The sequence below is a fragment of the Tachyglossus aculeatus genome, chromosome X3 (assembly GCF_015852505.1).
Source record: "Tachyglossus aculeatus isolate mTacAcu1 chromosome X3, mTacAcu1.pri, whole genome shotgun sequence".
Classification (NCBI taxonomy): domain Eukaryota; kingdom Metazoa; phylum Chordata; class Mammalia; order Monotremata; family Tachyglossidae; genus Tachyglossus; species Tachyglossus aculeatus.
This window is the reverse complement of record NC_052099.1, coordinates 5,240,917-5,258,173: the sequence shown is the minus strand read 5'-3', so window position 1 is coordinate 5,258,173 and position 17,257 is coordinate 5,240,917. Positions and strand designations below refer to the sequence as shown.

Here is a 17,257-nt window from a genome sequence, read left to right as displayed (position 1 = left end):
CAAAATAAACGCCTTCGTTGCCTTGTCTTCTGCTGTCGAGTCACTTAATAATAATAATAATGATGGCATTTATTAAGCGCTTAATAGTGCAAAGCACTGTTCTAAGCGCTGGGGAGGTTACAAGGTGATCGGGTTGTCCCACGGGGGGGCTCACAGTCTTAATCCCCATTTTACAGATGAGGTAACTAAGGCCCAGAGAACTGAAGTGACTTGCCCAAAGTCACACAGTTGGCAATTGGCGGAGCCGGGATTTGAATCAATCAATCAATCAATCAATCGTATTTATTGAGCGCTTACTATGTGCAGAGCACTGTACTAAGCGCTTGGGAAGTACAAACTGGCAACACATAGAGACAGTCCCTACCCAACAGTGGGCTCACAGTCTAAAAGGGGGAGACAGAGAACAAAACCAAACATACCAACAAAATAAAATAAATAGGATAGAAATGTACAAGTAAAATAAATAAATAAATAAATAGAGTAATAAATATGTGCAACCATATATACATATATACAGGTGCTGTGGGGAAGGGAAGGAGGTAAGATGGGGGGAAAACTAACGCTGCCCGGGCCTGTTGAGAAAAGGAAGCCCCTCTGCAGCTAATAGGCCGGGCTAAGTGCTTACTATATGCCGAGCGCTGTTCTAAAATAATCAGGTCAGACAGGGTTCCTGTCCCACTTGGGGCTTACGGTCTAAGTAGGTGGGCATCAAATCCCCGTTTTACAGGTGAGTAGACCGAAGCCCAGAGACATCGACAGACTTGAACCCATGACCTCTGACTCCAAAGCCCGGGCTCTTTCCACTGAGCCACGAGACCCATAACAACTTCATGGACACATCTCTCCCAGAAAGCCCCATCTCCATCTGCAGTCGTTCTGGTAGTGTATCCAAAGAGTTTTCTTGGTAAAAATATGGAAGTGGTTTATCATTGTCTTCTTCCACATAGATAGGTTGAGTCTCCACCCTCAACCCTCTTCCTTGCCGCTGCGGCCCGCACAGGTGAGTTTTGACTTGTAGCAGATTGCTTTCCACTCACTAGCCACTGTCCAAGCTGGGAACGGAATGGTTATGCTTCTGCTTGACTCTCCCTCCCATAGCCAAGACTGGCAGAGTACTGGAAACTCTCCAGGTGTGATCCTGAGAGGGGAATTCTGCATTAAAAAGAATAAAATGTAAGGTCCATGAGTCTTTTCCTCCTGTGGCTCTGGTGTGGGACAGGGGAGAGGGCAGAGTGCATTGTCAGGGAGGGGCTGGGAGGAGCTTTAGCGTGGGCACTGCGGGCGCTCAGTTTGGGAAGGCCTCCTCCCAATCAATCAATCAATCAATCAATTATATTTATTGAGCGCTTACTGTGTGCAGAGCACTGTACTAAGCGCTTGGGAAGTACAAGTCGGCAACACATAGAGACAGTCCCTACCCAACAGCGGGCTCACAATCTAGAAGGGGGAAGGATCAGACTTTCAGTCTCTCCAGCCATGATAAGGCCTTGTCCTGCACTTACTGGGAATTCCTCCTTTTATGACCTGCACTTAAGGGATTGATTGATTGGAGTTCTCTCCTCCCAACCACCTTACAGGGTTAAGGGGGAGAGAGACATTAACATAGATAAATTACAAATGTATACATAAGTGCCGTGGGGCTGAGGGAAGGGTGAGTAAAGGATGCAAATCCAAATTCAAAGATACCACAAAAGGGAGTGAGAGAAGAGGAAATGAGGGCTTAGTCGGTGAAGGCCTCTCGGAGGAGATTTATTTATTATTTATCTATTTACTTATTTATTTATTTATTCTATTTATTTATTTATTTTATTTGTACATATCTATTCTATTTATTTTATTTTGTTAGTATGTTTGGTTTTGTTCTCTGTCTCCCCCCTTTTAGACTGTGAGCCCACTGTTGGGTAGGGACTGTCTCTATATGTTGCCAATTTGTACTTCCCAAGCGCTTAGTACAGTGCTCTGCACATAGTAAGCGCTCAATAAATACGATTGATGATGATGATGATGATGTACTTTTAAAGGTCTGGTGGCTAAGAAGAGGGAGGGGATTCCAGGCCAGCGACGGGACATGGTCAAGAAGTTGGAGGCGAGAGAGGAGAGATGGAGATTCAGTGAGCGGATTGGGATTAGAGATGCCAAGTGAGCGGGTTGCGTTGTTGTAGGAGCGGACAAGGAGATTGAATGCTTTAAAACTGATGGTAAGGAGTTTCTGTTTGATGCGGAGATGGATGGGCAGCCACTGGAGGTTATTGAGGAGTGGGGAAGCATGCACTGAACGGTTTTGTAGAAAACTACTTCTGGGCAGCAGAGTGAAGTAATAATAATAATAATAATTGGCATTTGTTAAGCGCTTACTATGTGCAAAGCACTGTTCTAAGTGCTGGGGGGGTGTACAAGGTGATCAAGTTGTCCCACGGGGGAGCTCACAGTCTTAATCCCCATTTTACAGATGAGGTAACAGGCCCAGAGAAGTTAAGTGACTTGCCCAAGATCACACAGCAGACATGTGGTGGAGTCAGGATTCGAACCCATGACCTCTGACTCCAAAGCCCGGGCTCTTTCCACTGAGCCACGCTGCTTCTCTATGGGCTGGAGTGGAGAGAGACAAGAGGCAGGGAGGTCAGCAAGGAGGCTGATGCTGTCATCAAGGTGGAATAGGATAAGTGCTTGGGTTAATGTGGTAGCAGTTTGGATGGAGAGGAAACCATAGATTTTAGGGTGATTGCACATTCCCTGCCCACAACAAAATACTCCTGACCACTGGCTTCCAGGTTCATTCCCAGATCCCTTTTCCCTTAGAAGTTGGAGGGAAATGGGAGAGTCCAGGCTCAGTTTTCCAACCTTGATGTGCATTAATGCACTTGTGGACTTGGATTTGTCTCCTTTCTCCTCTGGTGCCACCAGACCCTGGACCTCAGTCCAAGGAGCCCATACTTGAGCCTCTCCTGTCCCCATCCCTACAGCGCTCCATGCACCACGAGGCCCTCCCACTCCAGGGCCGCGGGAAAAATATAAAGGGCACGACTCGTACCTCACGACTCACGATTCATTGGTTTTACATTTTACACCTTCCAATGAAGACGTTTATTTATTGCCAGTTATGTGAAAGCAGCATGACCTAGCGGGTCCCCTATGAAGCAGCGTGGCTCAGTGGAAAGAGCGTGGGCTTTGGAATCAGAAGTCATGGGTTCAAATCCCAGCTCTGCCAATTGTCAGCTATGTGACTTTGGGTAAGTCACTTCACTTCTCTGGGCCTCAGTTCCCTCATCTGTATAATGGGGATTAAGACTGTGAGCCCCCCCGTGATACAACCGGATCACTTTGTAACCTCCCCAGCACTTAAAACAGTGCTTTGCACATAGTAAGCACTTAATAAATGCCATTATTATTATTCTTCCACTACATCCCAGCTTACACTCCCTGCTTCCTCTCATACTCACCTTATTACCACCACATCTTGTTCTTAACTCTCCCGTCCCCAGCTTCCTCCTCACACCCCTTGATTTGCCTGAAACTCTTCCCCTCCTTGAATCCAGGAGGCTGCCCCTCTCCCATCTTCCAATCCATCCCACCTTTCCCCAGATGAATTCCCTGATTCACGTCTGCCTCCCCAGATTATGTCATCACAAGAATTAACCTTTTGCAATTCTGTATATAACAATTTTCAACCTCCATGTATTTATTTACATATTCATATTTTCGTGGATCATCTTACCTATGGCATCTATGCTCTTCTTCTTGTACCTCATATTCGTAGATTATTGGTGTGTGTGCCTGTTTCTCCAATTCGTAAGATCCTCGGGAGCAGAGAATACCATTTGGGTCTTTAATTCTGTGTACTCTCATGTGTTTAATGTTCTGCATACATAGCAAGCACTCACTAAGTAGTATAGATTCCTTAATTGAGGAGAGTCCTGTGTGAGGGGAGGGAGCAGTTTGGGAGGGAAGTGGAAGCTGTTCCGGGCTGGAAGAAGATTGATCAGAGGATGGGAATGTAGAGACCTTGGGAGTCTAGAATCCTTTCTCCATAGCACACAGCTCTGACTGTCCCCACCCCTGCTTCCACCCCACACCTCTAATCTCCTCCCCATCCTCTGCTCCTCCTCTTCCTTCAGGAATCTGGAGGTTTTGTTTATTGCTTCCCCATCCTCTGCTCCTCCTCTTCCTTCAGGAATCTGGAGGGTTTGTTTATTGTTTCTCCTGCGAGTCAGCAGGAGACCCGAAGAAGGATGTTTCCATCCTGGATGAGGAAGAAGTTGGAGGGAAATGGGAGAGTCCAGGCTCAGTTTTCCAACCTCGTTGTGCATTAATGCACTTGTGGTCTTGGGTTTGTCTCCTTTCTCCTCTGGTGCCTCCAGACCTTGGGCCTCAGTCCAAGGAGCCCATACTCGAACCTCTCCCGTCCCCATCCCTACAGCGCTCCATGCACCTCCAAGCCCTCCCACTCCAGGGCCGCAGGAAAAGTAAAAAGGACATGACTCATTGGTTTTACACTTTACACCTTCCAATGAAGACTTTTATTTATTGCCAGTTATGTGGAAGCAGCATGACCTAGTGAATAGGTCAGAAAGACCTGGGTTCCAATCTCGGCTCTGCCATTTGCCTGCTGTGTGACCTTGGGCAAGTCACTTAACTTCTCTGTGCCTCAGTTACCTCATCTGTAAAATGGGGATCAAGACTGTCAGCCCCATGTGGGAAAGGGCTGTGTCCAGCCTGTTTAGCTTGTATCTACCCCAGCACTTAGGACAGTGCTTGAGAAATGTCATTATTGTTATTATTCTTGTTATTATTACAGTAAGCACTGGGGTAGGTGTGACATAATCAGATAATGCACAGTCCCTGTCCCACATGGGACTCACAGTCTAAGAGGGAGGGAGGCAGGTATTGAATCCCCATTTTAGACATGAGCAAACTGAGGCATACGGAGGTGACTAGCCCAAGGTCACACTGCGGGCAAATGGCAGAGCCAGAATTAGAACTCCTCTCTCCTGGCTCATGATCCAGTGCTCTTTCCACCAAGACGGTGCTACCTTTCATTGATCATAAAGCCCTGGGAAAGATCAAAGAAGCGGATCAGAGAAGCAGCGTGGCTCGGTGGAAAGAGTACGGGCTTGGGAGTCTGAGGTCACGGGTTCGAATCCTGTCTCCGCCACTTGTCTGCCCTGTGACGGCGCTTAGAACAGTGCTTTGCACATAGTAAGTGCTGAACCAATACCATCATTAGGATTGGTATTATCAAAGCTTCTGCACTGTGCTACTTGAGTGTGTGTTTCCCCCTTCCAACTCCGCAGCACCCCATCCCATCCAGGGCCTGGCACCCAAGCAGTAGTTGGATCGTCTTGACTCCGCGGGCTGACCTCACTGGGGTCTGGACAGGTCTCTGGCAGAACTCCAGGTGATCACGGCAGCCGTTACCCTTAACTCCGTGGAGACCGGTCCAGCCCCACTGACCCTAGGCAGGAGGAGAAGGGATGAGGCCGGATGTGATCCCATGTGACGAGGGCGAAGGGGATGCCGACCCTGCTCCTCTTCGCCCGGTGCGTTGTGTGATGGGTCTTGTCCGAATCCAGAGTTGCATCTTCTGTAGGGAGAGATACAGGACAGTCCCAGGATGGGTACAAGGGGCTATGGCTGGTCATCCAGCCTCCACCTGCCACTCTCTGGTTGGTCACATAAGGACAACAACGGGAATTAGTCAGGGCCCACTGTTGACACCTCTACCCCAGGAAGGCAGGTCTGCAAAAGTTCCCAACTGATTGGTGACTTGGTACCAGTCACTCCCATGTTTCCCCGAGTCTTCCCTCCCCCAAATCTCATGCACATTTAAGAAGCCCTCACAGCCATAGACAGCAGCCCCCATGATCAATCGATCAATCAATAGTATTTATTGAGCGCTTACTGTGTGCAGAGCACTGCACTAAGCGCTTGGGAAGTACAAGTCGGCAACATATAGAGACAGTCCCTACCCAACAGCGGGCTCACAGTCTAGAAGGGGGAGACTGCTGCTTCGATGCAATCAGGAGAGCCTCAGCCCCCAGCCAACTCTGCCCACTTCCCCCCCTCTCCCAGGTGAACCAGGGCCCAGGACAGATTCCCCTGGACATCAGCCCCCTTGGGAAATCGGAGTTCACCGGAGAGATCTTCAGGGCATGGAAGCGGGCGAACAGGGTTTCAGAGCTTAAGTCTTTTTAGACTGTGAGCCCACTGTTGGGTAGGGACTGTCTCTATGTGTTGCCAATTTGTACTTCCCAAGCGCTTAGTACAGTGCTCTGCACATAGTAAGCGCTCAATAAATACGATTGATTGATTGATTGATTGATTGATTAAGTCAGGAGGGTCCAGGAAAGGGGGATTTCAGGTCCTTCCCCTGGGGTCGCCTGGGACACAACCAACAATGGGAGAAAAGGGGAGATAGGAACATGGCTGGACACGGGCACTTGGAACTGGGGAAACTCACCCATTTATAATCAGTATGACAGGTAAAAGCGATCTGCAATGACAAGGAACAAGGAAAGGTATTAGGCTCTGGGCCTTGGGTGGTAGAGGGCCGGCTCAGTATGTCAGATACAGAAGAAATTCTTATTTGGGATGGATGAACTGCCCTTCAGCCAATCATTAGCAATAACAATTGTTCATCCCATCCAGTCTTCAATCGTATTTATTGAGCGCTTACTATGTGCAGAGCACTGTACTAAGCACTTGGCCAGTGCGCAGAGCACTCACTCCTCACGTGGAATAAACTCTGAGGAGAGATTTCACCAGGACAATCTGTTCTCTAAAGAAGGATGGAACTTACCGAGCCTTCCTTTTAGGTAATCTGAAACACAAACAGACACAAAGGCAGAAGTGAATGTGGGGCATATCCTCGGGGCTCACCCGGTCCAGCCTGTCTCCAACCCCAGAGCCATATCCCCCCTTTTAGACTGTGAGCCCACTGTTGGGTAGGGACTGTCTCTATGTGTTGCCAATTTGTACTTCCCAAGCGCTTAGTACAGTGCTCTGCACATAGTAAGCGCTCAATAAATACGATTGATTGATTGATTGATTGATCCTCTGCCAGAGATCAGGGTGAGCCAAAGCTGGGGCTCATGTTTCTCTGAGAGTGGCACAATGAAGCTGCCCAGTATCCCAGGCTCTCCAGTGACATCATCCTGGCCCCGAGCATCATCAATCGTATTTATTGAGCGCTTACTGTGTGCAGAGCACTGTACTAAGTGCTTAGCACTAGCTGAGCTCTTTCCCATCTCAGGGTAGCCAGGGATGCAGCTGCTGGGGGTAACGGGGAGATATTCTGAAGGAAAAGGACTATTACTAGCACGCACATCCCCATTTCCCTGCCCCACCACCCCTGAGAGTTACCTGTTTGTTCTCTGTGTTCTGAAACTAGTTTATCTAGAAGAGAAATTAAGAACTCTTGTTCATTTCTATCCTAATCCACAAGGGCAACATGAACAACACACATAGTAGGTACATTCCCATTGCTCTCTGCTGAATAAATAACAGAACTCCAAACATTTCTCTTCCCGGCCTGACCATTGTTTGACCTTTCTTTCTCTGCAAGGGGTTTGCCAAAAGGAAGAGATTCCAGCCTGTCAGATGTGATCCAGTCTCCGTGTGAGTGTTTGCAAGTGATTGGTGGGACTCACGTTGGAAAATTGGAAAACTTCCTGCGGGCCCTGCCTAAACCACCTCCCTGATGCACCTAGCAGAAATGATTAACGTTCTCCATCTTCTGCCCCACAAAGCCTTTCTCTCAAATCAATTCTCCCATTAATTTACAAGGACATAGGAGTTCAGATCCTCAGGACTGCAGGGAACAAGGCTCATTCTTTAGAATACAGTGGAGATGTGGAGATGTGTGTGCATGTGCATGTATGTTTGGGGGGTTACTTCCAGTCTCCTTGTCCACCAATATTCTTGCAGAGTTGAAATCACCTGCCTTTCTCTGTAGGGAAATAATGAGTTCATTATCTAGATTGTGAGCCCCATACATGACGGGGACTATGTCCAAACTGATTATCTTGTATCTACTTAGGCAGTTTAGAACGGTGCTTGGCTCGTAGTAAGCTCTTAACAAATACCATAATAATAATAGCCGTTATTATTGTTATGATTAATATTATTTTCTACCGAAAGCAGTTCTGAAGACAAGGTAAAGGGGAGAAGCAGTTAACAGTTCAGCCTCATCTCTGCAGCCTCATGGTTCTTCTCCGTGTGGATGTGTCTGTGGAGCTTTGATACAGGGAAGACTAAGAACGGGGTGTGGTACATTCTCGTTTTTCGGAGAAGGGATGGGTTTTCTTTTACTCTGTGAACTTCTAACGGATCTCCTTGACGTGTGAGGTTGATCTAGAGTGGAAGCTGCCTCGCCTTTAACTAGAAGGAAGTTTCAATCTTATAAAAGGTGAAAACACAATGGCTGATACTGTGACCTTTGAACCTTCTGAGGATGGGCGGTCATGCTCCCTCTTCACCCCAAACAGGCCTTTTGTGTTGCAGCAATCACAATCCCCACCCTTGCGTGGCCTCAATACTCGCCTACCCATTTCCCTTAATTTCTTACTTTTTTCCCGGCGTTGGACCCAGATGATGTAGGTGGTTCCAATGAGAAGAAGGCCCAGAAGAGAAAGGATCACAGCCAGAGCCACCAGCACCGGAGAAACCCTCGGGAAAAAGGACTCTGAAATGGGCAGGTGCGGTTAGGGATCCAGAGCTGAACCATCGAGAAGGAATCCATTCTCCATCTAAAGCTGAGCTGGGGTTCAGGCTAAGGTTAGGGGACCAGCATTGGGAGAAACATCTTTTCCCCTCATTCCCACATCTTTCTCCCTCATTCCCACATCTTTCCCCCTCATTCCCACCCCAACCTGTCCTTCATTCTCTGAGGAGACTCTCAGCGGCTGTCTTCAGAAAGTCATTCATTCATTCAGTCGTATTTATTGGGCGCTTACTGTGTGCAGAGCACTGTACTAAGCTCTTGGGAAGTACAAGTTGGCAACCTATAGAGACGGTCCCTACCCAACAGCGGGCTCACAGTCTAGAAGGGGGAGACAGACAGCAAAACAAAACATATAAACCAAATAAAATAAATAGAATAAGCATGTACAAGTAAAATAAATAGAGTAATAAATATGTACAAACATATATACATATATACAGGTGCTGTGGGGAGCGGAAGGAGGTAAGGCGGTGGGGGATGGGGAGGAAGGGGAGAGGAAGGAGGGGGTTCAATCTGGGAAGGCCTCCTGGAGGAGGTGAGCTCTCAGTAGGGCTTTGAAGGGAGGAAGAGAGCTAGCTTGGCAGATGTGCGGAGGGAGGGCATTCCAGGCCGGGGGAGGATGTGGGCCGGGGGTCGATGGCGGGACGGGCGAGAACGAGGCACGGGGAGGAGATTAGCGGCAGAGGAGTGGAGGATGCGGGCTGGGCTGGAGAAGGAGAGAAGGGAGGTGAGGTAGGAGGGGGCGAGGGGATCGGAGGGGGCGAGGTGAAGCTACTCAGCCATCATTGACACTGTCCCCATGGAGGATGGTGGGTGAGAGGTGTGGGGGCGGGGGGGGGGGGCACTCTGCACTGACTGTTCCCCCCCCACCTTATCTCCTTCCCCTCCCCACAGCACTTGTATATATTTGTACAGATTTAGTACTCTATTTATTTTACTTGTACATAATTACTATTCTATTCATTTTGTTAATTGTGTACATATAGCTATAATTCTATCTGTTCTGACGATTTTGACACCTGTCTCCTTGTACAGTGCTCTGCACATAGTAAGTGTTCTAGAAATACCACTGATTGAATTGATTGACTGATCAATTAAAGGACAACTAACCTGCTATGGAAACCTCTGTCACCTTCCCCTGGTCAAGGACGGGATTCCAGACAGAGCAGAAGACGGTGGATGTGGATCTGTCTGTGACCAGCAGAGACCCTTCCGTTCGGAACAGGCCGGCTCGGTCCCGAGACTGTGACTCCGCCATCAAGGGACGCTCCTGTCCTCGGTGGTCCGTCCACCGCAGCCGGGGCTCGGGGAACCAACCAGAGGAGCTGCACACCAGCCGGATCCCGTCGCCCTCCTGCCCGGCCATGCGGATCTGAAGTTGAGAGCCCAGGGCTGCAAAACAGTGAGAAAACAATCTGAGTACTTGGTTTGGCCTGGGGTCAAATCCTTCACACGACCTAGGTCAGAGAGAGTGGTTGTTGAGATAATGACGTTAATATTTTTAATTACTATGTAGCAGATTCTAGGTCACCAGTGACCGCCTTTTTGCCAAATCCAACATCCTCTGCTCCTTCCTAATCCTTCTAGACCACTCAGCTGCCTGCAGCACTATGGACCACCTCCTTACGCTGGAAACATTATGCAACCTTGGCTTCACTAACATGGTCCTCTCCTGGTTCTCCTTCTGTCTCTCTGGCCACTCCTTCTCAGTCTCTTTCACCGGATCCTCCTCTGCCTCCCACCCTCTAAGTGTGGGAGACCCTCACGGCTCAGTTCTGGGTCCCAGTCTATTCTCCATCTGCAACGGCTCTCTTGGAGAACTCATTGGCTCCCACTGTTTCAACTACCATATCTATGTGGATGATTCCCAAATCTACCCCTCCAGCCCTGACCTCTCTCCTTCCCTGCAATCTTGCATTTGTTCCTGCCTTCAAGAACATCTTTACCTGGATGTCCTATTGATACTTCACTCGTGTCCACAACAGAACTCGGTGTCTTCCCACCCGAGCTCCCTCCACCCCGTAACTATCCCAACATTGCAAAATTGTAGCAACAGCTCACACTTATCATATTCAAAACAGACCTCCTCATCTCCCCACCCAAACCCTGTCCTCCCTGACTTTCCTATCGCTGTAGACAGCGTACCATCCTCCCTATATCACAAGCCTGTAACCTTGGTATTTTCCTTGACTTATCAATCTCATTCAACCCACACATTCAAGCTATCACAGAATCCTGCCAGTCCCACCTTCACAGCATCCCTAGAACTGGCCCATTCCTCTCTAGCCAAACTGCTACTATGCTGACTCACACACTTATCACTGCCCACGTTGATTACTGCATCGGCCTCCTCGCTGACCTCGCGGCCTCCTGTCTTCCCCCCTTGCCAGCCTATACTTTACTCTGCTGCCCAGATCTTTTTGCTGAAAACTGTTCAGTCCCTATTTCCCCAGTCCTCAAGAACCTCCAGTGGATGCCATCCGCCTCTTTATCAAACAGAAACTCCTTACAGTAGGCTTTAAATCACTCAGTCAGCTCCTCACCTTCTATCTTTACCTCACTGATCGCCTATTAAAACCCAGCCTGCAAGCTTTGCTCCTCTAATGGCAACCTGCCATACTTCAATCTCATCTATCCCACCACCAACCCCTTGCCCACATTTTCTCTTGGGCCTGGAATTCCTTCTCCCTTCATATTCAACAGACTACCATTCTCCCCATTTTCAAAATGCTACTAAAATCATATCTTCTCCAAGAAGCCTTCCCTGACTAACCCCTCATTTCTCCACCCTATTCATTGCCCGCTTCTGTATCACCTTTGCAGTCGGAGCCATGACCCCATAAGCACTTTGAAACTCACTTCTCCCCTCCCCCCGCAGCTCCACGGCACTTAATGTCCATGTCCTGTTATATCCTGCTGTCTGTAACTTATCTCCATGTCTGTTTCCCCCCACCTTGACTCAAAGATCCTTGAGGGCAAGGATCATGTCTACCAATTCTGGTGTATTGTACCCTCCCAAATGTTTAGTACAGTGCCCTGAAAACAGTTTGCACTCAAAAATGCAATTGATTGATGTACCAAGAACTATGTTAGGTATAAGTTAATTACACCAATAATCGTAGTCCCTGTTCCACAGGGTGGCACAGTCCAAGAGGGACAGAGTACAGATGTCTTAACTCCATTTTACAGAAGAGGAAACAGAGGCTCAGAGTGGTTAAATTACTGGCCCAATTTCATAAAGCAGACCAGTGGCAGAGCTGGGACTAGAAGCCTGGTCTCCTAACTCTCATCCGATGCTCTTTCCAGGAGTCCAAGCTGCCCTTTGACAGGGAGGACGTGGCCTGAGAAGCAGAGATGACTCCAGGCTCCAGAGGATTTGGAAGACCCTGGTCATCCTGAAAATGTCAAGGGTGAGAATCTCCTTAAGGGATCAGGTCTGTGAACACTGCCCCAACCCATTTGGGACTTTCAGCACGGACCAGTCCTGAAGGCCGGCTGAAAGCAACATGGATGCCCCAAAGTAGCCCCGGGTAGTCCGGATAGTTGGATTTAGTGACCAGGGATCTGCGAGGGAGTGGACGAGTGACCTGATACCCTCCAGGCTTGCTGCTTGTTACCTCTTGTCATGTCCCAGAGGTAAAGAGCTCTGGCAAAGATGCTATGACCTAGCCTGCCTTACAGGGAGCTGATGGAATAAAGGGGGCAGAGGTAGCCAGGGGAACAGCAAGCCCTTGAGGGAAAGAGGCTGGCTGATGGAGAAGGACAGGGATGTAAGAATAAGACCAAGGGCCTAGAGAGAGTCTGTGGCTGGGTGAGAGGCTGGGTGGGGTGGGGAATTTTCCCTGCATGTCGGACCAACTCAAGAATAGGACTGAGGATCCAATTAAATCTAGGACCAAAACCTCATTCGACTGAATTGACTGGAACCAACAAATGTCAGGATGGGCAGTGCTGGGTAACGTGCAGTGTTGAATGATCTCTTGAGACGCCCAACCTCAAGCCTTGCCCTGAGAAAATGCCAAAATATCTGACGAGTACCTCACCTGTTACACTTAGGTGAATTATAGCTTGTTCATAGAATTCACCATCTTGAACGTAACAAACATAATTCCCGTCATCCAAGATCAAGACGTTATGGAGTCTTAAAGTCACCGTTCCATCGGTTAGGCCCTCTTTCAGTAGCTCTGTTCTTCCTGCATATTCCGGAATTTGTTCCTCATCCAGATCCTTCCCCTCCCGATAGAGATGAACCACGTTGGAGACATCATCCCGGTACCATCTCACTTCCATGTGCTCAGCCTTCATCTGGGGGTCCAGGTGACAGGGTAACTCAACTTCCGCCCCCAGCATAGCAACCACAGGCTCATCCGGTCCTTTCACGGTGAACTTTGCTGCACAATACACAACAAAAAATTACAGACCATCAGTGATGCCCACCTACCCAGCTGAAGAACAAGTCCCGCTAGTCATTCCAGCCTGCCTCAGTGCCTGGGGAAGGCCACGAGCTCTTCAGGGTTCAGATGAGAAGACTGTTCGGTCTCCCTTCTCTCAGGTTGCAGGTGAGTTCTGTCATCTAAGCCAATAAACTAAATGGAAGGTTCAGTACAGATCCAGTAAACCTGATGTTCTCACTTCAGAGAAGTAGCATTGTCTAGTGGGTAGAGCACAGCCCTGGGAGTTATAAGGACCTGGGTTCTAGTCCAGGCTCTGCCATGTCTCTGCTGTGCCACCTTTGGCAAGTCTCTTCACTTCTCCGTGCCTCAGTTTTTTCATCTGTAAAACGGGGATTAAGACTCTGACCCCTATATGGGACAGGTACTGCATCCAACCTGATTAGCTTGTATCTACCCATTGCTGTATCTATCTATCATTGCTTGTATCTACCCAGTGCCTGGAACCTAGTAAGTGCTTAACAAATACCATGAAAAAAAAATCCCCATCATCAAGGGTTTTGGGGAGCAACGAGGGGTCAGATTCCTTACCTGAGCCCTGAGAGGGCATCTGGAAGAGGATGAGGAGGGACAAGGCCCATATTGGCAGAGAAGATGGTGAGACAGCCATCACCGCCTGGAGAGCTAGCCTAAGCAGATAAAATTGGGATAACAGACTGAAGTCCAGTAAAGAGGCGCCATGGGACACAGCCTCACCCCCAAACCCTCCCATTTCATCAAAGATCAGCCTGGCCCTAACGATATGCCTTAATTTGCAATCAATCAGTCAACCCATGGTATATATGAAGCACCTACTGTGTGCTGAGCATTGAACTAAGCATTTGGTAAAGCACAGTGGAATGAAAACACACATTTCCTTTCCATAAGGAGCTTACAGTTTAAAGAGGGGAGCCCAAAACATAAACGAGTGACAATCCTCCGTCCCCAATCCATCTGTTGAATGGAAATGGAGAAAGGGAAGAGGTTGGAGAGGAAGTTAAAGCTCAGGTGTAGAAATCTGATTCAAGGAATTTGGACAGGAATGGGAGCAGACAGATGAGGGAGGAAGCTTAGTTTGAATAGGGGAGACTGGAGTGCATTTGAACATGGATGGGAAGAAGTTATCCAAGCGGGAGAGATTGGAGACAGTGGTAGACCTTAAGCTCATTATGTGCAGAGAGCATTTCTGCTAATTCTGTTGTATTGTACATGTAAGCGCTCAATAAATACCATTGACTGATAAAGGAGGGGAGAGGGTGGTAGTAAGTGCTTAAAAGGAGAGAAAGGGGATAAGGTCGGAGGTGCAGGTGGAGGGTACAATTATTGAGCAGGTGGGAAATCTACTCCTGAGAAATCAGCATTTCCCCCATCCACTGGCAGTAAGGAAGAAATTCATGGGAAATACGGGTTCAGAAAGACTTTGTTTCCTAAACCAGCTCTTCACCCATTCACCCTAAACAGCAGGAGTGGGCAGGGAGGGTTGGGGAGTGAGATCTGTTGTTCGCTAAGGACAGAAACTGAGAGCGATCTCTCGCTACTAACTCCTGAATCCGAAGGGTTAAGATGGCTGTGACTCCATATCAAGGGAATGGAGGTACAGAAATGCAGAATTCCCAACAACTTAGCGACCCAGACAAGTGGCAGAGCAGGATTAGAACCCAGGTCCGTGCTCTTTCTATTGTGCCATGCTGCTTCTTTTTCCCCTTTAATCCACTGGAAGTCTTAATCAGCTGCTGATCTGTTGGCTGTGTTGCCGATTTGTACTTCCCAAGCGCTTAGTACGGTGCTCTGCACACGGTAAGTGCTCAGTAAATATGATTGAATGAACGAATGAGGGCTAAACCCCGAAGTCCTGCATACTCTGACCCTGTGACCTCATATTCCAACTCTCTCTAAAGATCTCACAGTCGCATCCCCCAGCGCGGCGGATCAATACTTAGATGGTCTCTCTTCCAAGAACCTCCACCCAGCCAGCCCAGGCAATGCCTCCTATCTTTATCCTCCTTACTCCCCTCTCATGCCGGACCCAGTGTCTCACAGTCCCCCTCATCCTCCCTCATTTCCCCCTCCCCAGATTTCCTCTCCGGCTCAGCCCCTCTGGACTGGCAGAAAGGAATTGGAATCTTTCCAAAATCATCCTGCTGGTCCCCTCCCCTGTGGTGTCGGTCCCCGTCCCTCAGCTAAAAACAGCCGGGGGCCACATCTGTCTTCTAAGACGGCTGCTCAGGGTCATATCTGTCTTCTAACGAGGGTGCTGAGGGCCACATCTGTCTTCTAACATGGCTGCTGAGGGCTCTAACCCCAGGTTCACCCCATAAACACCCACTGACTCACTCACAGTCTGGTCCAGGACTTCACTCTGGGTTGCAGGCGGTTTAAGGCTCCCCCAGAACTGGATCTGCTCCATTCACACTGCATTCAGACCCCCGCGAGCTTTCGGCTCCCACTGGTTCCCCCTCCTCATCCCGCTCAGGCCTGCCTTCCTTCTGTCATCCCCACGGCCTCTTCCACCAGCCCCTCTGCTTGTCACCCACCTCGGTCCTGGAGGGTTGAGAAGAGGGGTAGAGCTCCAGGGCAGCTCAGGGGTGGACCCCAGGATGGGATGGACCTCCAGATAAACCACACTGAGTCATCTAAACAGGCCGTCTTTTCTTCCTCCTTCCTCTCGTCACCATTTTAGAAGAATGAAAGTGAAAGTATAGGCTTCCAGCTTCAGTCCAGTAATCTGTAGTTCATGACACAACTGTAAACGTCTACTGATCCGTGGGAGGAGGGAAAGGGAGTTGAAGAGGTGAACCCTGGTGCAAGAATGTAGGGAGTAAATATTTTCACCCCTCTCCCCTTCTCCCCCCAACCCCATTCATCTAATGGTAAAGCAAGTGAAAGACCAAGTTTGTACTGCAGTTGGTGCCGCACACTACAGAGTAGCAGTTTAGAGCCTGTGGTTTCAGGCTCCCTCTGGGTAAAGCAAGAAATCCTAGAAAACTGAGGTGGGGGCGGTGGGGGTGGGAGTGAAAGGGAGAGGTCCTCAGGGCTAGTTCACTGCTGCCTGCACCAAAAGTGCCTCCATTTTGCAGGTGAGGAAACTGAGGCAAAATGGACGCAAAAAGTGCCTTCTGTTGGGTGTGAACTCCGAGCCCCCCTATCTCACTTCACCCCACTCCCAGGCCTCATAAAGATTTTCAACATAAGTAGGAAGGGGTATTGGGGGAAGGAGGAGCAGGGGATAGGGGGAAACAGGATTTAGAGAGCTAATAAGACAATTCCCAAGGGAAGAAAAGCAATGCCATGGCTCAGTCAAGCAACAATCAAAGATATTTATCAGAGCTTTTCATGTGGCACTGTACTACTAGACTGTGAGCTCCTCCTCCACACTGTAAGCTCCTCTTCTAGACTCTAAGCTCATTTTGGTTGGGGAACATGTCTACCAATTCCTCTGTTCTATTGTACTTTCCCAAGCACTTAATACAGTGCTCCACATCCAGTAAGCGCTCAATAAATATGATTGATTGATTGTACTAAGCCCTTGGGAGAACACAATATTATAGATACAATAATATGATGCATTCCATATACATGCCTAAGTGCTGTGGCTCCCAACTATTTCAGAGGGAATTGTAAATGGACTAAATTTGGTGCTGGAATTAGGGAAGGAGAGGCTCTTCTCAAGTCAGCCCTATGGGAGAAGATTTTTTTTTTCCCACTTTTCCACCGAATCTCTTCTTTTGGAACGTTCAGCTAGCAACACCCAAAATTCAAATTAATTGAAGTCTTGGGAGAGGAGTCCCCTGGCCCCCTCCCATGAGGGTTTCCCAATGATGTAATTTCTCAGCTCGATTCCCCTGATGGGTATCTATTTCCCATGACGCTGGAGAATCTCAGGGACCGTGAGTCCAGACTGGAAACAACTGCGATGTGGGGGTTGAGAAGACAGTCAAGAAACTGAGACAGAAACGGGGTGAGAGAAGACACTGACAGGCAAAGAAAGAAGTGTGCTGGAAACAGTGAATCCAAGAGGCAGGGAACTCGAGTTGAGTAAGTTGACAAAGTGGCTCTCTGATCAGGCAATAAAGGCCAAAGAGTATCTATCAAACAATCAATGGTATTT

General features: G+C 48.6%; 1 protein-coding gene and 1 non-coding gene across 2 annotated transcripts; both read right to left on the bottom strand.

The window, feature by feature from the left end:
* Positions 1-1,010: 1,010 nt before the first annotated feature.
* LOC119949032 lies at positions 1,011-1,148 on the bottom strand. The gene has a single exon (XR_005457129.1). It is a non-coding gene; the product is annotated as a small nucleolar RNA SNORA7 (small nucleolar RNA).
* Positions 1,149-5,148: 4,000 nt separating this feature from the next.
* Positions 5,149-15,841, bottom strand: LOC119948843 (butyrophilin subfamily 1 member A1-like). Its single transcript, XM_038770351.1, has 9 exons — positions 15,684-15,841; positions 13,702-13,799; positions 12,763-13,110; positions 9,830-10,111; positions 8,564-8,680; positions 7,360-7,392; positions 6,797-6,817; positions 6,458-6,490; positions 5,149-5,581 (listed from the first exon to the last, which is right to left on the bottom strand). Exons 2-8 carry the CDS (start codon positions 13,778-13,780, stop codon positions 6,468-6,470), a joined length of 903 nt encoding a protein of 300 aa, XP_038626279.1. The 5' UTR covers positions 13,781-13,799; positions 15,684-15,841; the 3' UTR covers positions 5,149-5,581; positions 6,458-6,467.
* Positions 15,842-17,257: the final 1,416 nt, after the last annotated feature.